We start from the raw sequence: 23,039 nt of genomic DNA, 5'->3' as shown, positions 1-23,039 counted from the left end.
CAAAGCAGCAGAAAGTAGGATAAGAAGCAACTTTGGAATTAAGGAGAAACTTCCCGACAGTGAGGACAGTTAACCAGTGGAACAGCTGGCCACCAGAAGTTGTGGGCGCTTCATCACAGGAGGCTTTCAAGAAGAGATAGGAAAGCCATTTGCCTGGAATAGTATAGAGTCTTCTACTTGAGCAGGGGTTAGACTAGAAGACCTCTGAGATCTTTCCAACCCTAGGATTCCATGTTGAATAAGTCCTTAAAAGGTTTGTACAAAAGATGCAGCCTCTAAGATGAATTAGCTCATCATTAGAGATGCTGTGATAGCAGCCTTCCAGTATTTGAGGGGCTGCCCCAAAGAAGGGGGGCTTACACCTATTCTCAAGGTAAGAAACAACAGGTGGAAACTAACCAAGGAGAGAAGCAATCAAGAATTTAGGAGAAATTTCCTAACAGTGAGGACAATTAACCACTGGAACAGCTTGCCACCAGAAGTTGTGGGATGCTCCGATATTGGAGGTTTTTAAGAAGATATTGGACAACCGTTTGATTGGGATTGTATAAGATCTCCTGCTTGAGCAGGGGGTTGGACTAGAAGACCCCCCCCCACGAGATCCCTTCCATCTGTGTTATTGTGTTAGAAGGAGGAGGAGAAGGAGGAGGAGGAGAGGAAGGGTCTCCTGCTTGAGCAGGGGGTTGGACTAGAAGACCTCTAAGGTCCCTTCCAACTGTGTTATTGTGTGAGGAGGAGGAGGAGGAGGAGGAGAGGAAGGGTCTCCTGCTTGAGCAGGGGGTTGGACTAGAAGACCTCTAAGGTCCCTTCCAACTGTGTTATTGTGTGAGGAGGAGGAGGAGGAGGAGGAGGAGGAGGAGGAGGAGGAGGAGGAGAGGAAGGATCTCCTGCTTGAGCAGTGGGCTGGACTAGAAGATCTCCAAGGTCCCTTCCAATTGTTTTATTGTGTTTGATCGTGATATTTTCAGCCAATTTTTATCTCCTTTCTCTGGAGATTTTATTTTATGATGGGACTCGTAGGCATCCCACCCTTTCCCCGAGCCTTCAAACTAGGCTGAAATGAAAGAGTAGAGAAAGAAATGGGGGAAGAGGGAAGGAAGAGGAGGACTTGGTAGCTTTGATATGGGGAGTGGGCTTGATGGGTGGTGTGGGGTGGGGTAGGGCGGGGCTGTCCTGGAGAAACTATAGCTTCTATCTGGAAGAATAGGCCTTTTGTTGGAATTATAGGTAGCCCTCAACTTACAACCATTTGTTCGGTGACCAATGTTACAACGGCACTAAAAAGAAAGTGACTTATGACCGTTTTTCATGCTTACGACCGTTGTGGTCATATGATCAAAATTCAGACGCTTGGCAAACGACTCATATATATGACCGCCGCCGCGTCTCTAATTCCCCTTGGGGGGCCTTCCGGCAAGCAAAAGTCAACGAGGAAGCCGGATTCGCTTAACGACCGTGCTGCTAACTTAAGAACTGCAGCGATTTGCTCAACAACAGTGGCCAGGAAAGCCGTAAAATGCGGCAAAGTTCCCTTAACAACCTCTGTCTTGCTCAGTGACAGAAACGTTGGGCTTAATAGTGGTCGTCTGTACTCCTTGCCCGGCGGATATCCCCTCCCCCCCTCAAGTGATGGGTTTCAATTAATTTTACTACCGCTTCGCTCGTGCACAGAAGCATCCAGGCGGATGGGCGGAGCCTCCTGCCGCCACTAATACCGGTTCGCCCGTTCTGGGGCAAACTGGCAGAAGCCCCCCTTCCCTCCCCCCTCATTTGCTCATCGAAGTAAACCAACTGGAATCCTTGGAGCCTTAACTAGCCTGGTTTTTTTTCCCCACAGAAATACGCCGCGGATGTGAGAAAATGGCAGAGAAATCTCCACCTCCGTTTGGAAGGTTTTACTGCTCAAATCCATTTTACACCATCAAAGTAAGTACATGTTCAGCCTGTTGTGGCCTGCCAGTGACCAGAAGGGCTGGAAGCAGATTCGGACATTGAGGAGGTTGGGGAGGAACATGGGCCAGTCCTGGAGTCTGCTCTGATGAGGGCTCTGTGTCGGAGGCAAAGAGGAGGTCAGGGCCATCTGACAGTTATCAGCTGCCTTCAGACATCAATGAGGCAGAAGAACAGCTGGAGCCTGTTCCCAGTGTTCGCATGCGCAGAGTTGCCAGACGAAGGGAAGAGCTAAAGAACAGGGGTCAACTTGGGAGTAAGGCCACAGGTGGACAATGAATGGCCCCTCCCAGAGGAAATAAAAGAGGAGCGACAGGGGAGTGGAGTTTGCAGGAGGCCATGAGTTCATTAGTGTGAAGATTTGCAAGACTCCTTGCCATGCATTTTCTGGTACAGCGTTGCGGAAGCTATCAATCTGGCAACTATCCAAGGACTGATAAGGTCTGTGTTTGCAATTGAAAGACTGTTTGCCGGGACTGTGAATGCTAGGAATTCACATTAGCCAAATAAAAAAGGGCATTTGGGGGGTGGGGGGACGACAACGACAAGGAGTCTGTTTCGTGATTTGGCTCCAAAGAGGAAAAGCAATTTGACAATTCAATCCTCTGTTTGGCCCGCTGTACATGTACATAGCCAGGGAGTCCTCAACATGCAACGGTTCATTTAGTCACCATTCGCAGTTACAACAGCACTGAAAAAGGGGCGTATGACCGGTTTTGTGGTGGTGTAGGATTTCCTACCTAAGCAGGGGTTGGACTAGAAGACCTCCAAGGTCCCTTCCAACTCTGTTGTTCTATTCTATTCCATTCTATTCAATATTCCTATTCTATTCCATAAGAAGTTTTAAGAGACTGTTAATCAACCTGTAAAGAAATTGTCCTTGAGCACAAGCACAAAGAAATATTTCTGTCTTTATTGTCACTACGTCTGGTTCTAACTGTGATGGACGATTTGTTATTTTATCTATCTGTCATCCATCCACCCACCCACCCACCCACCCCTCTTCCTTGTAGACAGCCTTGTCCTTTGCAAACCTAAACTCCTCACACAATGCAGATAAACTCAAGTAAAACTACAGCGAAAATCAAAGCAGCTGCAGCTACTATCTTGTAATCTTATAAAAGAGGCCTGTGGAAATATCTACGGACCCCTCGCATCCTGGACATTAAATGTTTCAACTCCTCCCCTCAAAACGACGCTATAGAGCCCTGCACCCCAAGACAACTAGACACAAGAACAGTTTTTTTCCCGAATGCCATCCCTCTGCTAAACAAATAATCCCCTCCCCACTGTCAAACCATTCACTAAGGCTGCATTACTATTATGCTTCTCTTCCTTCCTAGTATGTATCTCTCCTCACTTATGACTATAACCATGTTGCTTGCAGCTTTCAATTTATATTGTTTTTTATTTGTTTCCTAGTACGATTTGATAGCTTATTAGTAACCTATGACTATCACTAAGTGTTGCATCCTATGATTCTTGATGAATGTATTTTATTTTTGTTACGTACACTGAGAGCTTATACACCAAAGATAAATTCCTTGTGTGACAAATCACATTTGGCCAATTAAGAATTCTACTCTACTCTACTCTACTCTATTCTATTCCTGTATTCTATTCTATTCTATTCTATTCTATTCTATTCTATTCTCTTTTCTATTCCATTCCATTTTCTATTCTATTTTCTATTCTATTATCGTGAAATGGCACTCAACAACATACAATGGCTTCAGCTTTCAAAGGCATTGAAGAATAACTTTACAGGAGAGAATATTTGTAGTTCAGGGCTGATCTGAGGAGGGGCAGGGAATGGTCCTTGGTGCTGTTTGCGCTGTTTGATTTTAAGAGGTCCTGGGTGATCTCTGAGCTTGGTGGGGGTTCTTGCAGACGTTTCATGACCCAAGCAGGGAACATCATTAGGATGAAAAGAGTTGGGGTGCCCAGGGAGGAAGAGGAAAGAGAAAGAGGGTTCTTAATGTTCTCTGATTTGGGTGGTTTTTTGGAGAGATATTCCATTACCCAGCTAGGTAACTTCATCAGTGCTAGAAGAGGATGATGGAGGAGGAGGAGGAGGAGGAGGAGGAGGAGGAGGAGGAGGAGGAGGAGGAGGAGGAGGAGGAGGAGGAGGAGGAGGAGGAGGAGGAGGAGGGGAAGGAGGACTGTGGGGTCCTTGATCCTCTCTGACCTTGATTATTTTCTTGCAGATGTTTCATTACCAGACTAGGTAACATTATCCGGGCTACCTAGCACTGCCCTGCTACAAAACTGATGATGGCCCCTCGCTTGGTCATGAAACGTCTGCAAGCTCAGAGATCACCCAGGACCTCTTAAAATGTCCCCTCGGTCTCTGAGTTGCTGTGCCCTCCCTCCCTCCTCTCAAATAGGCCGAATGCCCATACAGCGCCCCTCTCCACCATTGGTTGCCCAGCGTCTGAATTTTTTGATCCCGTGGCCGTGGGCACACTGGCAGCAGTCGTAGGTGGGGGGAAATGGTCCCCTTTCCCCCCGGTGCAGTTGCAACTTCAAGCAGTCGCTAAGCGAAGGGTGGTGCGTGGCGGACTACTTCTTTGGACAGCGGGTGCGTTTCATCGGAGGGTCCCAGAGAGGTTTTGACCCTTCCTCGTTTCTTCCTTGCAGTTCTTCGTTCTGTGCCACGGGTTCCTGCAACTCACGCAACTGATGACGTCCGGCTACATGAAAAGCTCCATTTCCACCATCGAAAGGCGCTTTGGCCTCTCCAGCCAGACGTCTGGCATGGTGGCCTCCTTCCACGAGGTACCCCCTTCAGCCCCTGCAACGCTTCTCACCGCTAGGCCGGGCCTCTCCTGCTGCCGTTGCTATTAGTAAATGGCTATCCCTACTATTAATTGCTACTATTAATCTACCTAAACACGAACTGTTAAGTCTTAGAATCGATGACGCCCATGAAAGAGGATATTTGTACTGTGGGATCCTTGGTGCTCTCTGAGGTTGGTGGGCTTCTTGCAGGCGTTTCACGACCCAGCTAGGGAACATCATCAGTGCTGGAAGGGAGGGGGGCTTGGGGGGAGGAGGAAGAGGAGGAGGAGGAGAAGAGGAGGAGGAAGAGAAAGAGAAGGAGGAAGAGGAGGAGAAGGGGGAGGAGGAAGAGAAAGAGGAGGGAGAGGATGATGACAGTGGGGTCCTTGGTGCTCTCTGAGCTTGTTAGTTTTCTTGCAGACCTTTCATGACCCAACTAGGTGACATCATCAGGGCAAAAAGAGAGTGGGGTTTGCGGAGTGCAGGAAAAAGGGAAGGACAAAAGGAGGAGGAGGAGGAGGAGAACGATGACTGTGGGGTCCTTGGTGCTCTCTGAACTTGGCAGATTTCTTGCAGACCTTTCATTACCCAGCTAGGGAATATCGTCAGTGCTAGAAGGGATGAGGGTTTGGGGAGAAGAGGAGGAGGAGGAGGAGGAGGAGGAGGAGGAGGAGGAGGAGGAGGAGGAGGAGGAGGAGGATGATTGTGGAGTCCTTGGTGCTCTCTGAGCTTGCTTGTTTTCTTGCAGACGTTTCATAACCCAACTAGGGAACATCATCAGTGCTAGAAGAGAGTAGGGCTTGTGGAGAGGAGGAGGAGGAGGAACAGAAGGAAGGGGGATTTGTAGAGTGGAGAGGAGGAGGAGAACTGTGGGGTCCTTGGTGCTCTCTGAGTTTTGTGGTTTTCTTGCAGACGTTTCATAACCCAACTAGGGAACACCATCAGTGCTAGAAGGGAGGAGGTTTTGGGGAGGAGGGATCTAAAACCCAGGTGGCTGCACTCCCAGTGCCAAGGATCCTGCCCATGGCCACAGGACCAAAGGCATCAAGCTCCGTTTGTGCCTCCGTCAACTCCATGGGAGGGAATGGAAGGTGTGGAGAAGAATCTTCCCCTTGACCCTGCAGCTATTCCTCTGGCCCTTTTGATAGAACCTTCGCCATCAGAATAAAAAAGCAATACTTCATTTCTTTGCAGATTTTCAATAAAGTGATTTGGGTTTTTTAATGAAAGGATTCCCAGTTCTATTTTTCTCTTTCATAATAAGAAATTATCCCCCCCCCCCGCCCAGTATTTAAGGATTGATCTATTGTCCCCTCAGGAATATTTCAGAACACGATCTAATTCTATAGGATCTACTCATTAAAATAACATCGAATAAAAAGAATTGGATACTGGGTGAAAAAAACCACCCCTTTTTCTAAGGAGTGATAATCATGTCAATCATTTCTTTTTAGTGCAAAGCATTAATTGATTAAGCAATTATTATTTATTAAATTTACATGCTGCGCATCTCACTGTCAAGTGATTGACGTTTGATTCACGATTTCATGGCGTGGTTTTTTTTTTGGTATGATTTAATGATTTGGTGGTTTTGATCATTTGATGTTTTGGCGATTTAATGAGTGTGATGATTTGATGATTTTTACAGTTGGGTGATTTTTGTGATTTGATGTTTTGTTTTTTGGTGATTTAGTGGGTTTGATGATTGAATGAGTTTGAGGATTTATACGATTGGATGATTTTTATGTTTTAATGATTTTGATGATTTAACGAGTTAATGATTTTGTTGATTTGATGATTTTATAATTTTGATGATTTTATAATTTTGATGATTTAATAATTTTGATGAGTTAATGTTTTTGATGATTTAATTGAATAATTTTTATTGTTTTTGTCTTTTTATCACATATTACACTCTTTATATCAACAGTTTGTACAATGTTACATCGTCGTATCTATGTATGTTTTCCTCTCTTTACCATATATTACAATCCTTATGTCATTTTATCTATACATTTTTATGATATTTAACATATTTACCTATTTTTATATACAGTTCTATGTTTATTTATGTATATTGTTTTCGGCTTAAATGTTTTTCTTATTATCCAACCATTCATACCACTTATTCCAAATTTCGTAGTATTCCGATTCTTCTTTGTCCTGTAATTTTTGAGTTAGTTTGTCCATCTCTGCGCACTCCAAAGTTTTTTTTATCACTAATTCGTCTGGCGGTGTATTGTTTTGCTTCCAGCATTGGGCGAAGGCAATTCTAGCTATAGTTAATATATGTGTTAGTAAATATTTAATTTTTTTTGTATAGTTCCCTTTAATTATTCCTAATAAAAGGGTTTCGGGTTTATACTTAACTTGTTCCCCCGTAATTTCTTGTGCCCACTTCCAGATTCTTTTCCAGTATTTTTGCGATTCCGGGCATGTCCACCACATGTGGTAGTAGGTCCCTTCTTCTTTTTTACATTTCCAGCATATCGATTTCAGTGTTGGGTACATTTTTGCTAATCTTGTTGGTGGTAGGTGCCAACGATAAAACATTTTATATATATTATCTTTCAGTGTCGCTGATCTCGTTAATTTATAATTTATATTCCAAATTTTTCCCCAATCCGCTAGATCTATGTTATAACCAAAATTTTTGGCCCATGCTATCATACATCCTTTAACTATTTCTTCTTCTAAGTTTATTTCTAACAAATATTTATACATTTTCGTTATAAATTTGTTTTCTGGGCCAGTTAAGATTTTGTCTATTTGTTGCAATTCCGTATATATTCCATATTCTTTTATATCTTTTTTATATCTTGATTGTAATTGGAGGTATGGCCACCAATCTATATTGATATTATTCTCTTTTAGTTCTTGGTTCGTTTTCAAATTCCCCTGGTTATCTAATATTTCACTATATCTAACCATTTTTGATAAATCTAGCGTATTGGGGTGTATCATGGCTTCCATGGTGGAAAGCCATGCCGGTATTTTCATATAGTGTTTTGCTTTAATTTTATTCCAGACTTGAATTAATGCTTCTCCAATGTAATGTCTATGGAAATATTTTTGCTTCTTTTTACTCTCTTCCCATAAGAAAAAGTGCCATCCTGTTTGTAGGTCGTGGCCTTCTATTGCTAATATTCTTTTGTTTTTTAGATTTATCCAATCTTTAATCCAAATTAGTGCTGCTGCATTGTAGTAGAGTTCCCAGTCAGGTAGTCCCATACCACCTCTGCTTCTATCGTCCTGTAATGCTTTCAGTTTTATCCTAGCTTTTTTCCCTTGCCAGATGAATTTTAGTATTATTTTATTCAATTCAGTAAAAAAAGTTTTCTCTAGTTTTATGGGGATTGTTTGAAATAGATATAGGACTCTTGGTAGTATGTTCATTTTTATAGTTGCTATTTTCCCTAATAGCGATAGTTGTAGTTTCCCCCATAATTCTAGGTCTTTTTTTATTTGTTGCACTAATTTTGTGTAATTATTTTCTTTTATGGTTGAGCACTTTGCAGTTAGCCATATTCCTAAATATTTGACTTTCTTTACTACCTGGAGTCCTATTGTTTTTTCTAATTCTTTGTTCTGTTTTTCCTTCAGATTTTTGGTTATTATTTTAGTCTTTTCTCTATTAATTTTTAGTCCTGCCACATCTCCATATTTTTCTTGCATTAACCTGTTCCCTGTTTCTAATGGATCTTCTATGATAAATACTAAGTCATCTGCAAAGGCCTGTATTTTGTATTCTTCCTTTTTAGTTTTGGTTCCTCTTATTTCCTGGTTTTTTCTAATTCGTATCAGAAGGCTTTCTAGCGTCAGAATAAAAAGCAGAGGTGATAGTGGGCAGCCTTGTCTCACTCCTTTCGTTATTTCAAAAGACTCTGTCTTCTCCCCATTCAATAGTATGCTTGCCTTTTGGGTGGAGTATATTGTTTCTATTAATTTTTCAAATTTATTTCCTAGATTCATATTTTTAATTTGTTGTTTCATGTATTGCCAATTTAAATTATCGAATGCCTTCTGTGCATCCAGGAATACAAGTGCCACTTGTTTCTCTGTATGCACCTCATAGTACTCCAAGATATTAGCAATTATTCTGGTATTATTTCTAATTTGTCTTGTTGGGAGAAATCCATTTTGATCTGGGTGTATGTAATCATTTAGTAATCTTTTTAGTCTCTCCGCTATTATTGTTGCAAATATTTTGTAGTCCACATTCAGCAACGAGATTGGCCTGTAATTTTGAATTTGGTTGTGGTCTGTACCTTCTTTATATATTAACGTAATGTATGCTTCCCTCCATGTGTTTGGTATTTTTGCTTTCGTCAATGTTTCGTTGTACATCTCCAACATTAGGGGTTCTATTGATTCATTCAGATCGTTTATCGTTTTGTACCATTCTGCTGGGAATCCATCTGGACCTGGTGTTTTATTATTTTTCTGTTTTTGAATTGCCTGTTTCAGTTCAATATTTGTTATTTGTTTCGTTAGCATTTCTTTCATCTCTTCCGGTATTACTGGGGGTTCTTCTTTGTTCAAATATTCTTGTATTTGTTTGTCATCTACTTGTTCCCCCTTGTATAACTTCTCGAAATATTTATGTACAATCTTTTTTTTCCCTTCCATTGTGTGTTGTAATTCACCCGTTTCCTCTTGGAGTTGATATATTAGTCTTTTTTCTCTTTCTTTTCTCAATCTATAAGATAACCACCTTCCTGGTTTATTTGCTTGTTCAAAAATTTTTTGTTTCGTTAGTTTTAAGTGTTTTACTATTTCTTCCTGGACTAGTATGTTTAATTTGTGTTTCGCTAGCATCCAATCTTTTCTAATTTTGTCACTTTGTGGTTTGTTTTGGAGTTCTTTTTCTAGGTTCTCAATTTCCTTCTCTAATGCTTTCTGTTGTGCCCATTTTTCTTTATTTCTTTTTGCTGAATAAGCTATAATGATTCCTCGTATGTAAGCTTTCATGGTATCCCATAGGTTTTGTATTGATGTCTGTTCTTTTGTGTTTTCTTTGAGAAATAGTCCCAACTCACTCTTACACTTTTGGATAAATTCTTTTTCTTTTAATATTTGCAGGTTTAATGTCCATCTTCGTCTAGTTTTTTTTTTCCCCTTTCCAGATTATTTTAATGGGGTTATGGTCTGCCCAGGTGTTTGGTAGTATTTCAATTTTATATACTTCTTCCCCGATTTCCTTATTCATCCATGCCATGTCGATCCGTGACCAAGATTGGTGTGGATTTGAGTAAAAGGTAAATTGTTTTTTATTTGGTTCCATTTTTCTCCAGATGTCTATTAGATTTAGCTCTTCCATCATCTCCATACACGTTGTTGGTAATACTTTTTTTTTGTTTTTGGTTTTTTTGTCACTTACATAGTCTATTTTGCTATCTACTATGGCATTATAGTCTCCTATTATACAGATGTTTTCCCCTCCAATTTCTCTGATTTTTTCATGTAATTTTTTATAGAAATTTTTCTGGTCTTCGTTTGGGGCATAAATTGCTACCAGCAATATTGGTTTTTGGTTTATCCATATCTCTAAAATTAATATTCTTCCCCTTGGATCTGCATAGATTAAGCTTGTCTTTATTCTCTCTTTAACATAAATTGCTAATCCTTTTCTTTTTTCTTCTGCCGATGCTGTATATAATTTCCCCAATTTCGGACATTCTAAGTATTTTATGTCTTGTTGTTTGATATGTGTTTCCTGTAGACATATTATGTCTGCTTTTTGTTTTATTAATTTTGCCCAGATGTGTTTTCTTTTTGTTAGTGTTTTTGATGATTTAATGATGTTGATGAATGGATGATGTTGATGATTTAATGATTTTGATGATTTGATGACAGTTACAATTTCTTTAATTTCAGGACTCGCTGATTCAATCTGATGATTTAATGATTTTGATGATTTAATGAATGTGATAATTTGATGATTTTTACAATTTTATGAGTTGTACGATTTTCTTGATTTGATGATTTAATGGGTTTTATGATTTAATGATTTAAAACATTATTAGTCCCTCCCCCCCCCCAGAAAACCCCCCCCCCCCATGACCACCATTGTAGTTTGACCTGACTGGCTGTCTCGTTTCTTCAGCCTTCTTAAAGGCCTACCCAACATCTCTTTCATCTTTCATCAGGTTGGAAATACGATGCTCATCATCTTTGTGAGTTATTTTGGCAGCCGCGTCCACAGGCCACGGCTCATTGGCTGCGGCGCCATCCTCGTATCTGTGGCTGGATTGGTCATTTCCCTCCCACACTTTGTCTCTCCGCCTTACGAATACGATCAGTCCATTTCTGGTAAGGACTTTCTAGAAGCTTCTATGGAAATTCTCCGCCCTCCGGGTCATGGTTGTCCCAAAGGCAACTGGACCTTCCTTTGTTTTTTTTCCTTGAAGAGGTTTCGCTTCTCATTCAAGAAGCTTCTTCAGTTCTGACTGAATGGTGGGGAATGGAAGGATTTATATTCCTTGCAGTCGTCTGGCCATTGGTACTCTTTCTGAGAATCGTTGGGGCCCTCAGGGTCCCCTGAATAGTGCAAATGGGTGTGGAGCTGCTAAAAGGATTGTGTTGTAAACAGGAGTGGTGCCTCCTGGTGGTGTCCTATTCCTCTCCTTCTGTTGAGGCAGGGCTGTTCAATCTTAATGTAGAGATGGACCCTTTGATCCCTCTTCCAAACGGTTCTCTCTGTCCAGAAAGGGGAGTTTGCTGTCTCCAAAAGCATGGCGTCTGTCTTTCAAGTGCAGATGGACCCCTGAATCTCTTCCTGATGGGTTTGCTCTGCTCTGTTGTGCCTTGTGTTTGTGGCTGTTTTGTTTCCCCAATGCACAGACCTGTACATGTTCTCCCTGCATTGTGTCAACTCTGAAGGGAACCTGGCTGAAACCATCTTGTGCTGCCTCATAGTTGCCCCGAAGCCTGAGAGGGGAAGTAGCCAGCCCAGCTAACAGTCAAAATAAAAAGTCAGGTTCCAAACAGCATCCAAAAGTCAACCAGAGTCCGAGGCAAAGTATTCCTCAAAGTTTCAATTGATTAGGGGAGCCATGTTGGCACATCTGGGGAAACCTTCCCGGTTTCCCCCCTCAGTTGAAAGTTCAAGGTCTTGCCCCCACACCCACCAGTCCATCCCATGGTCCAATCTTCCCCTGCCATGCTGGCAGCTTCCACCCATCCAGTTCCGGTCAGGTGCAGAGGTGCAGAGACAAAGCTTTTAAGGGGTTCCAGGGAGCGGGGAGGGTTGGTTTGGCCCTGGGGTATGGATACAACCAGGCCAACATGTAGGGTCAAGACGGAAGGGAGGGTCAAGACGGAAGGTAGCGAAGCGGAGCGGGTGGGAGGAAATAACATCCCTATAAGGGGAATTCCAATCACGACGGTCGTAGGGAGGGGCAGGCGCGAGGACACCAGAAGAACGTATAGTCGGTTGGCAGACCGGGGCCACTGGATACGCCCGGTCGCTTGCACCAACCCCCGCAGACTAGGTGGACAGGATCAGCAGAGCCTGGGCCTTAGGCTGATGTTATGTAACGCGAGGTCCGTGGTTAACAAGGCCCCCCTCATCAGTGACTTGATCACAGAGGGGGAGCCGGACCTCGCAGGAATAGCGGAAACCTGGTTGGGCCCGGAGGGGGGGTTGCCCCTCAGGGAAATGTGCCCTCCAGGTTACCGTGTATTCCACCAGCCACGGGCCCAAGGTAGGGGTGGGGGGGTAGCAATTATCATCCGGGACGATCTGGCACCGAGAGAATTCACTGTGTTGCAGACATCTGGTTGTGAGTCTCTGGGCGTAAAGTGGGGTCCAGGGAGTCAGTTGGGCCTGTTGATAGTATACCTGGCTCCCCGCCATACATCAACGGCCCTGCCCGAGCTCCTCGAGCGGATCGCGGAGATGGCGGTTGAGACCCCCAAACTACTAGTGATGGGGGATTTCAACCTGCCGTCAACGGGAAAGGCATCCGAGGTAGCCCGGGAATTCATGGCTTCCATGACAGCCATGGGTCTGACTCAAGTAATTCAGGACCCCACTCACGAGCGAGGCCACATTCTGGATCTTGTGTTTGTCTCCGACCAGTGGACGAGTGATCTGGGAAGAGGGCATTTAGTCATCACGCCCCTGTCATGGTCAGATCACTCACTTCTCCAGCTTGACTTCCCTGGCGCTACTCCCCACCGCGGGGAGGCGGAACCAGATTATCCCAGATGGTTCCGCCCCAAGCGCCTGATGGAACCGGATAGGTTCCAGGCTGAGCTTGGGCCATTTCCTGCTGACCTGTCCCGCTCCCGGGCTGAGGACCTGGTAGCCACATGGAATAGTGCGGCTGCCGGTGCCTTGGACCGGGTGGCGCCTTTGCGGCCTCTCCGACGGCCACGATCGACCCGGGCCCCCTGGTTTAACGGGGAGCTAAGGGCGATGAAACGCCTTAGGAGACGCCTGGAGAGTAAGTGGAGATCCTCCCGCTCCGAAGCTGACCGAACACAGGTAAGAGCCTACATAAGGACCTACCTTGTGGCAATAAGAGTGGCCAAACGTCAGTATTGTGCCACTCTTATAGCGTCCGCAGAGAACCGCCCTGCTGCCCTGTTTCGGGTGACCCGCTCCCTTCTGTCACAGGAGCAGCGGGACCCCCCATTGCAGGGCAGGGCAGAGGAATTTGGAGAGTTCCTGCAGGATAAAATCGATCATATCCGGAGAGGTTGGACCCACTCCAGTGCTCCAGTGGGGACGTCCGAGACTAGTCATGAGAGACCATGCTGGGAGGAGTTTGACCCTGTTGTCATCAAAGATTTGGACAGGTTGCGCGGGCGACTGCGGGCCACCACATGTTTACTGGACCCGTGTCCCTCCTGGTTGGTGCTGGCCTCCTGGGAGGGCTCACGAGGCTGGCTACTGGGGCTGGTGAACGCTTCGTTGGGGGAGGGCCGGATGCCGGCCGCCCTGAAAGAGGCGGTGGTCAGGCCCCTGCTCAAGAAGCCTTCTCTGGACCCAAAGGAACTAGCAAATTATCGTCCTGTCTCCAACCTTCCTTTTTTAGCAAAGGTTGTTGAGAGTATGGTGGCTCAGCAGTTTCCGCGTCACCTGGAGGAAGATGATTATCTAGACCCGCGCCAGTCCGGCTTCCGACTCGGTCACAGCACGGAGACGGCCTTGGTCGCGTTGGTGGATGATCTCTGGAGGGCAAAGGATGAGGGTTGTTCCTCCATCCTTGTTCTATTAGATCTCTCGGCGGCCTTCGATACCATCGACCATGGTATCCTATTGCGCCGGCTGGAGGGGTTGGGGATTGGAGGCACCGTGCTACGGTGGTTCCACTCCTACCTCTCTGGCCGGACGCAATGTGTGTTGACGGGGGAGCAGAGGTCGACCGCAAGGCCCCTCATTTGTGGGGTCCCACAGGGGTCGATTCTCTCGCCTCTCTTGTTCAACATATATATGAAGCCGCTGGGCGAGATCATCCGTGGTTTTGGGGTGAGTTACCATCTGTACGCTGATGATACTCAGTTGTACATTTCCACCCCAAACCACCCCAACGAGGCTGTCGAAGTGATGACCCGATGTCTGGAAGCCGTACGGGTCTGGATGGATGACAGCAGGCTCAGGCTCAACCCCTCCAAGACAGAGTGGCTGTGGTTCCCGGCTTCCCGATTCAATCAGCATATTCCATCGCTGACCATCGGGGATGAGCAATTAGCCCCGGTGGAAGGGGCGCGCAACTTGGGCGTCCTCCTTGACGATCGGCTGACCTTAGAAGATCACGTGGCGACCGTGGCAAGGGGGGCGTTCCTCCAGGTTCGCCTCGTGCGCCAGTTGCGGCCCCTTTTGGACCGGGAGGCCTTGCGCACAGTCACTCACGCGCTGGTGACGTCCCGCCTGGACTACTGTAACGCTCTCTACATGGGGCTCCCCTTGAGGTGCGCCCGGAGACTGCAGTTGGTCCAGAATGCAGCTGCGCGGGTTATTATGGGGAGATCGAGATTCTCCCATATAACACCTATCCTGCGCGAGCTGCACTGGCTTCCTGTGGCCTACCGGGTGCGCTTCAAGGTACTGATTACCATCTTCAAAGCGCTCCATGGCACAGGGCCTAGTTACCTGCGGGATCGCGTCCTGCCCCATACATCCCTGCGACCCACTCGCTCACACAGGGAGGGGCTACTCCGGGTGCCGTCCTCTAGAGAGTGCCTGGGGACGGTGCCCAGGAGTAGGGCCTTCTCTGTGGTGGGCCCTACCCTTTGGAATGACCTCCCCCCAGACATCCGGACAACAACCGATCTTCGCTCCTTCCGTATGAAGCTGAAGACCTACCTGTTTTGTCAAGCCGGCCTGGCATAACGTTACTATCTTGCCACCCCAGGTCATTTTACAATGGGAAATTTTGTTTTTAATATTTTTGGGGTTTTAAACTTTGTAAGTATGCTTATTTATGGACTTATTTGTACCTCCTCTGCACGATTTTATGGTGCTATCTTGATTATTGCTCTGTACGTCGCCCCGAGTCCCTGTGGGGAGAGGGGGCGACTAATAAGTTCAATAAAATAAATAAATAAATAAATAAATAAAGGATGACCTTGGCTTTCTAGAAAGAATGTTGTTATGGCTACCTATCATCTAACTCCGTACAATCCTCCCTCCCATTTTCCCACCATAGAAATTGCAGGCCAAAGATCCAAAAGGAAAGATGGCTGCAGGCCTGACATAAGAAAGTTTTTATGCCAAGGTCATCATATCTAGTGGCTGATGAAGGAGGAGAGGAGCCCGCCAGCCATATTCCTTGGACAACGTGACTGATGACACTTGGGAGAGGAGAAGTTTTACTCTTTAAATTAAGTGAAAACTGCAGGAACTTTCAGAGTTGGTTTTCACCAGTTGTGCCGATATGGTGTAGCCAATAAACATGTCCTTGGAGGAATCTATCTGCCTCAGACATCTGCTTTTAAGGGGTACATTACTCAGAATGTTGACACATTGTACTGCCTATGTCACATTGCTCAGTTTATGTCTGGGTGTTTTATCCTTGGGCTGGACCAGCTCCTGTCTGAGTGTATTCTTGGGTTTGAAGCGTGCATGCAAGTTGCATGGGTTGAAAATCCTTCTGAGCTTTTCAGATATTCCTGCAATCCTCAGAAAGAGCACTAACGAATATAAATCCTTCCATCCTCCACCATTCCAGGGTTGGGTTACTCCTGGCATTACTGCCGGTTCGGTGCATGCAAAAATTCCATGGATGCCCACATTTGCACAAAAATAGGTCTGCGCATCCACAAAACGTTAAGAAATGAGAAACAATTATATTTGTGCATTTACAATTGTTCTGCGCATGCACAGAATTGAAAATCAAGATGGCGGCCCCGTAGGAGAACCGGTCCGGGGGCATGGCAGGCCTGGGTCACTGCCGGTTCCAGCGACCCAGGCCACCAAACCACTACCGAACCGGTCCGAACTGGTAGGAACCCATCTCTCCACCATTCAGTCAGAACTGAAGAAGCTTCTTGGATGAGAAGCAAAACATCTCTAAGGAAAAACAAAGTCCAGTTGCTTTTGGGAGAAAACACCTTTGGGATGACTTTCTATAAACGTTCTTCGCTTTTTCAGATTTTAAATGTGGAACTGAGGGACAATCCATTGATGTCCAGCTCTCCTAAATGACAAATGACTAAGCCGTTCTCTGCTTTCCTGTAAAGCCACGTTCTATAATTACGTCCCCGATTTATTATATTTATTATATAACAGAAGAAATTATGTAAGACCTATTACAATTTTATTTATTGATTAGACTCCTAATTCTTTGCCTCCTTCTTGGAGAACGACTCAAGAGTCAATGGAAACCCCGCTGGCCTGGAAACCAACATAAGAAACAAATACATTAAAAAAATACACATTTCTAAGCTTTTGTCTTTTTTGAGGTGGAAAAAAAAAAGAGTACAATTTGGGGCAGCATGCAGTTCCCAGCATCCCTTTTGTAGATCAAAAACCGCTTGGATTAGTGATACAAATAAAGAAAGATTTAGAAAATTGGAAAAATATTCAATTACCACTCATGGGATGTATAGTGACAATTAAAATGAATATTTTACGAAGAATCTTATTCCTGTTGCAAGCCGCGCCTATTAATCCGGGTAAAAAATTCTTTCAAGAATTAAACAAAATAACCGCTAGGTTTATTTGGCAGGGACGAAAAGCGAGGATTAAACTAAAGTCAATGCAAGACAGCAAGGAGAGGGGAGATTTAGCATTACCAAATTGGGATCTATACGCATCAGCAGTAACAATAACATGGGTGAAGGATTGGATAGAGCTAAAGAATAAAAGAATTTCGACTCTGGAAGGCCATGATTTGCAAGCAGGCTGGCACACATTCCTATGGGATGATAAAAATAAAACGCACAAATACTTTCAAAAACATTTAATTAGAAGAGCGTTATTGCAAAAATGGCTCAAAATAAAAAAAAACCCACTATGTGAAAATTCCGAATTGGCTATCACCGACAGAAAGGACGACCCATCCAAATTTTATAGATTTGAACAAAATGCTAAGATATAGAGACTTAATTGATAGACAGGGAAACTTAAAAACAATTGAAGAAAAACCGCTTGGAATGATTGACAGCGATGCATGGCCTTTATTGATGTTTGAACTCGACACCTGGAAACGTCAAAGAAACAGATCAGGTGTCAGAGAGCGCGGGTGAAGATGGCTCCTCCCTAACAGTTCCCAGAATCTCTGTTTTCTGGGGTCAAATAATCTACTTCAGTTTGGCAAGATTTCGCTCCATAGCAGAGGTGAGTTTCTACCGGTTCACACCGGTTTGGGCGAAGCGGTAGTGGTAATTTGGCCTTGGTCGCAGAACCAGCAGCGACCCAGGCTGGCCACCCCCCCAAACTGGTTCCCCAGTCACTGCTGCCGTTGAGAGCATATTTCTTAGTAGTTTTTCATGTTCTCTGCGTGTGCACAGAACAATTCTCAGTGAACTCTACATGTGCATGCAGCGAACTGATACCAATGGCGATAGAACCCACCCCTGGTCTATAGATGAGGAGCTATAAGGAAAATCGTTTAGAGGAATCACAACTGAAACCATGTGTAAGATCTGGAGACCCTGGAAAGAGTGCAGAGAAGAGCAAGAAAGAGGATCAGGGGACTGGAGACTAAAACATACGAAGAACGGTTGCAGGAATTTTGGGTATGTCTAGTTTAATGAAGAGAAGGACTAGGGGAGACATGATAGCAGTCTTCTAATATCTCAGGGGCTGCCACAAAGAAGAGGGACTCAAACTATTCTCCAAGCAGAAGCAACGGATGGAAACTAATCAAGGAGTGGGCTGTCAGACTCCTGAATGCGAAGTAACAGCATAACTAAGTAGTACGATGGACTTGCAATGTGTAACATGTTCACACTGGTGTAACGGGACTGGGCTTTTGTTAATATGATTTATTGGGTATGGGATATTTTAATGTTTTTGTCTTCACTGTGAATTGTGTTAGGGGGCTGCACTGAGGGAGCTCAACTAACCTCATTGTAGATATGTTGTGCACTGACACTAAAGAATTATTATTAAGAAGAGAAGCAAACTGGAACTAAGGAGGAATTTCCTGACAGGGAGGACACTTCACCAGGGGAACAGCTTGCCACAAGAAATTGTGGGTGCTCCATCACTGGAGGCTTTTAAGAAGAGACTGGACAACCATTTGTCTGGAATGGTAGAGGGTCTCCTGCTTGAGCAGGGGGTTGGGCTAGATGACCTCCAAGGGACCCTTCCAACTCTTGTTATTCTGTATTATGTTTCAACGTGCAACGGCCTTCCCTCCCACCGTTGCTAAATGAATCCCTGCAGTTGTTAAGTTAGTCACACGGCTGTTCAGTGAATCTGGCTCCCCTCCCCCCCGACTTCGCTGGTCGGAAGGTTGCAAAAGGGGGTCACGTGACACCCCCTCCCCCAGGGAACGTTGCAACCGTCACAAATACGGGTCAGTGTTTGAATTTTGATCACGGGCGGCTGCAAGGATTGTAACTGTGAAAAACGGGTCCCAGTGCCGTTGTAACTCCGAACAGTCGTAAGTCGAGGACTACCTGTACAATTTGGGTCAAATAGGAACCGGGCTCTCTTATCCCAACTGGGGCAGCAGGAGGGATTCTCCCAGCCCAGAGAGTTGTGAGAACGGACGACACAACCTTCTGGCTTTGACTCCCCAGGGTCGAGTAACACCACGGATATCTGCCTCCCACGTCGGGTAGGGCCCACGACGGACGTCTGCACCGGCAGCCAGAGGGAGAGTAACATGATCCTGATCTTGCTCCTCTTTGGGCAAACCTTGCTGGGCATTGGTGGGGTGCCCATCCAGCCCTTCGGCATCTCCTACATAGACGACTTCGCCAGCCCAACCAACTCCCCTCTCTATATAGGCAAGTTCCCGCAGGCTGGACTAGAAGACCTCCAAGGTCCCTTCCAGCTTCTCTTCTCTTGTGTTCTATTCTATACTATTCTATTTCCCTCTTTTCTTCTGTTGTGTTGTGTTGTTCTATTCTATTCTATTTTCTATCCTGTCTTATATTCTATTCTACTTCCCTCTTCTCTTCTGTTGTATTGTGTTGTGTTGTGTTCTACTCTATATCCTATCCTATCCTATCCTATATTCTATTCTATTTCCCTCTTCTCTTCTGTATTCTATTCTATTCTATTCTATTCTATTCCATTCCATTCCATTCCATTCCATTCCACTCCACTCTATTCTATTTCCCTCTTCTCTTCTCTTCTCTTCTCTTCTCCCCACATTTTCTCTTCTCCCAAATAAATCCTCTCCCCCACCTCTTCTATCTAGGGTTCATTTTTGCTGCAACCGCCCTTGGTCCGGCCATTGCCTTCATCTTGGGATCATTTATGCTCCGTTTCTATGTCGACATTGACAAAGTTTCTTCAGGTGAGCTGACAAACCTTCCACCTACCTGGGCCTGTTTTCAAGAAAAATAAAATCCCATTTGTCCATCCTCTTTGATGATGATGATGGGATGGTGAGGTCATGATGGTGGCAGTGATGTTTCATTACCAAACTAGGTAACATCATCAGTGCTAGAAGGGGGTGGGGTTTGTGGAGAGGAGGAGGAGAACAGAATGATTAATGCAGGTTGTGGAAATCACGATTTCATCACGATTGTCTGTCTATGAAGATTCTCAGTCTTCCAGCTCATGGTTGTCCCAAAGATGTTTTTCCAAAAGGCAACTGGACTTTCTTGGTGGGTTTTCCTTGAAGAGGTTTCGCTTCTCATGCCAGAAGCTTCCTCAGTTCTACAGTCCAGAACTGAAGAAGCTTCTTGGATGAGAAGCAAAACATCCTCCAAAGAGAAAAAAAACGAAGAAAGTCCAGCTGCCTTTTGGAAAACCACCTCTGGAAGTGCCACACGTATCAGCACATCAGGGAAAAAGAGGCAGCCCTTCTGATCTCCCACTCAGTGCCACCCATGGTTTAACCAAGTTGGCTTAGTCCCTCTCTCCTTTGCTTCTGTTTCAGCGGAAGTCCACATCACTAACAAGGATCCCCGTTGGGTAGGGGCCTGGTGGCTCGGCTTCATTTTTGCCGCCAGCACGGTGGCCATCGCCTCCATCCCTTATTTTTTCTTCCCGAGAGAAATGCCGAAAGAGGTAAGAATGCACTGGACAACGTCAAAACCCTTGTGACTCTATGTCAGCTGGGTCGGTTAAGTGAAGGCTCATGAAACGACGAAGCTCCTCGTCAGTTGGAAAATAAAATATCTCACATGACAAGAGATCTTCCTGTCTAGGCAGGGGGTTGGACTAGAAGACCTCCAAGGTCCCTTCCAACTCTGTTATTCTGTTCTGTTCTGTTCTGTTCTGTTCTATTCCATTCCATTCCATTCCATTCCATTTTTCTATTCTATTCTATTCCATTGCATTCCATTCCATATTCTGTTCTGTTCTATTCTATTTTATTCTATTCTGCATCTATTCTATTCTATTCCATTCCATATTCTGTTCTGTTCTATTCTATACTACTCTACTCCATTCCATTCCATATTCTATTCTATTCAAATTCCATTCCATTCCATATTCTATTCTGTTCAAATTCTATTCTGCATCTATTCTATTTGCGCCATGTATCATTCTCCTGCTGTTCACGATGTGACCTTGGATAGTGACGTGCCCTCAGCAGAGTGACGGCAGCCCTGACTCCTGTCCAGAACGTCTGTGATTAATTCGGCATCCACAAGCGCATCTCTTATCCTCCCTCCGCAGAACAATCTCCCTCACTATCGTTCTGCTTGGACCTCTCTCCGTGGAAATGTTCTCTCCAGCTCCACTCCTCCCTCCCTCGAGTTTCTCACTCTAACCTTCATTCTCTTCTCACCTCCCCGGTCTGAATGCAGAACGCCGGAGCTTCTGCCGTGAACCTCACGCAGGGCGTTGCAACCTGGCTGGCCCCTAACTAACCTTTTATCTTGATCGCTGATCAGAGAGGCGGATATATATATATATATAGGCTCTTGCCTTTAAACAGCATCCACAGTTTAAAAGTCCGTAGAGATTCTCCATCCTCCAGGTTCAGGGTTCTCCCAAAGGTGCTTTTTTCAGGAGGCAACTGGACTTTCTGTTTTTTTTTTCATTTCTCTTCTCAGAAGCTTCTTCAGCTCTGACTGGATGGTGGGGAAGGGAAGGATTGACGCTCCTTGCAGACAGCTGGTCCTTTGCATCCTTTTTAGGGAGTCGCTGAGGCCACTTGGAAGTTGGTCAGAGTCCTCAGGGGCCTGCAATTTGGGATGGACACCCTCCAAATGGTGTGGGAGTCTGAACGGATTTCCATAAAAATTGCAGACTACAGGAACCATTAACACTATTCAGATGTCGTGGTGGGTCATGAAATGTCTACAAGAAAGCAGCTGAGCTCAGAGAGCAACAAGGACCCCTCAGTCCTCCTCCTTCTCCTCCTCCTCCTCCTCCTCCTCCTCCCCCCATTTTCCTCCTCCCCCCATTTTCCTCCTCCCCCACTTTGCAAACTCCATTCCCTTCTAGCACTGATGACGTTCCCTAGTTGGCTAATGAAACATCTGTAAGGAAACCACCAAGCTCAGAAAGTACCAGAGACCCCACAGTCCTCCTCCTCCTCCTCCTCCTCCTCCTCCTCCTCCTCCTCCTCCTCCTCCTCCTCCTCTTCCGCCCCTTCCCCCTCACCGCAATCCCCCCCATCCTTCTAGCATTGATGACGTTACCTACTAGGGTCATGAAATGTCTGCAGAAAAACAACCCAGCTCAGAGAGCACCAGAGATTTCCCAGTCTTCTTTTTACTTCTCCTCCTCTTTCTCCTCTCCTCAATCCCCCCCACCCTTCTAGCACTGATGACGTTACCTACTAGGGTCATGAAACGTCTGCAGGAAAACAACCCAGCTGAGAGAGCACCAAGGACGCCAGAGTGCGACCCCTGAGCTCCAGCGATTCTCTTCCATCAGTTCTATCCACTTGTTCCCTAATGACTCCCCTCCGCGGGGATTGTGGCTTAATCTACTTATTTGCTTCCACCGTGGCTGGCAGCCCCTTTTCTTTAAGGACGTTTTGATTTTCGTTGGCTTGGGACTGGGGCCCTTCTCTCTCTCTGCTCCATTATGTCATTTCCTCCGCTCCTTTCTCGCTGCTTCTCAGCATCTCCAGACACACTGAAATCTTCTAAAACCGTTTATCGTAAATTGCATCTCCTCTTTTATTTTTGGAGCGTTTGCAAGCCTTCCGGAGCATCACGAGTGCCTCCTTCGTAGGAATCCAACGCGGCTGCTTCTGGTGGAGGCCTCCCTTCAACTTCTGGCTGGCTTGCTGTCTCTCTCTTCTCATTAACAGGCAGAGATAACCTTTTGCCTTCTCTCAGCCTCTTCTTCTAAAGCCCCCATAATAACTTCGCTTTTTTTAATAAAAAAAAACGGTGGTACTGAAGAGGCTCCTTGGATGTGAAACGAAATGACTTCCAAGGGGAAAATAAAAAGCAAGAAAGCCCAGCTGCCTTTTTTGGGAAAAAGCAACTTTGGGACGTTGGTAAAAAATAATAAAGATGTTAAATAATTAAAGGTATAAAAAAAGATGTAGAGACTTTAGAAAGAGTGCAGAGAAGAGCAAAAAAGATGATGAGGGGTCTGGAGACTAAAATATATGAAACGGTTGCAGGAGAAGAGATGCACCAGGGGAGACAGGAGAGCATCTTCCAATATTTGAGGGGCTGCCCCAGAGAGGAGGGGGACAAGCTATTTTCCAAAGAACCTGAAGGCCAGACAAGAAACGATGGATGGAAACTGATCAAGGAGA

At 45.2% G+C, this 23,039-nt stretch overlaps 1 protein-coding gene across 1 annotated transcript in view; it reads left to right on the top strand.

Moving 5' to 3' along the window:
- Nucleotides 1-1,860: 1,860 nt before the first annotated feature.
- Nucleotides 1,861-23,039, top strand: part of SLCO2B1 (solute carrier organic anion transporter family member 2B1) — a gene marked incomplete at both ends in the record, with an annotated part of 38,650 nt that continues 17,471 nt past the window's right edge. Inside the window, 6 exons of the mRNA XM_081971836.1 lie at nucleotides 1,861-1,926; nucleotides 4,591-4,728; nucleotides 10,881-11,043; nucleotides 18,934-19,143; nucleotides 19,560-19,658; nucleotides 20,247-20,377. Of these exons, the coding sequence (XP_081827962.1) occupies nucleotides 1,861-1,926; nucleotides 4,591-4,728; nucleotides 10,881-11,043; nucleotides 18,934-19,143; nucleotides 19,560-19,658; nucleotides 20,247-20,377 (807 nt within the window). The remainder of the gene's footprint in view (nucleotides 1,927-4,590; nucleotides 4,729-10,880; nucleotides 11,044-18,933; nucleotides 19,144-19,559; nucleotides 19,659-20,246; nucleotides 20,378-23,039) is intronic.

This window comes from Natrix helvetica (genome assembly GCF_964273705.1).
Source record: "Natrix helvetica genome assembly, contig: HAP1_SCAFFOLD_214, whole genome shotgun sequence".
Classification (NCBI taxonomy): Eukaryota; Metazoa; Chordata; class Lepidosauria; order Squamata; family Natricidae; genus Natrix; species Natrix helvetica.
This window is presented reverse-complemented; position numbering and strand designations above follow the sequence as displayed.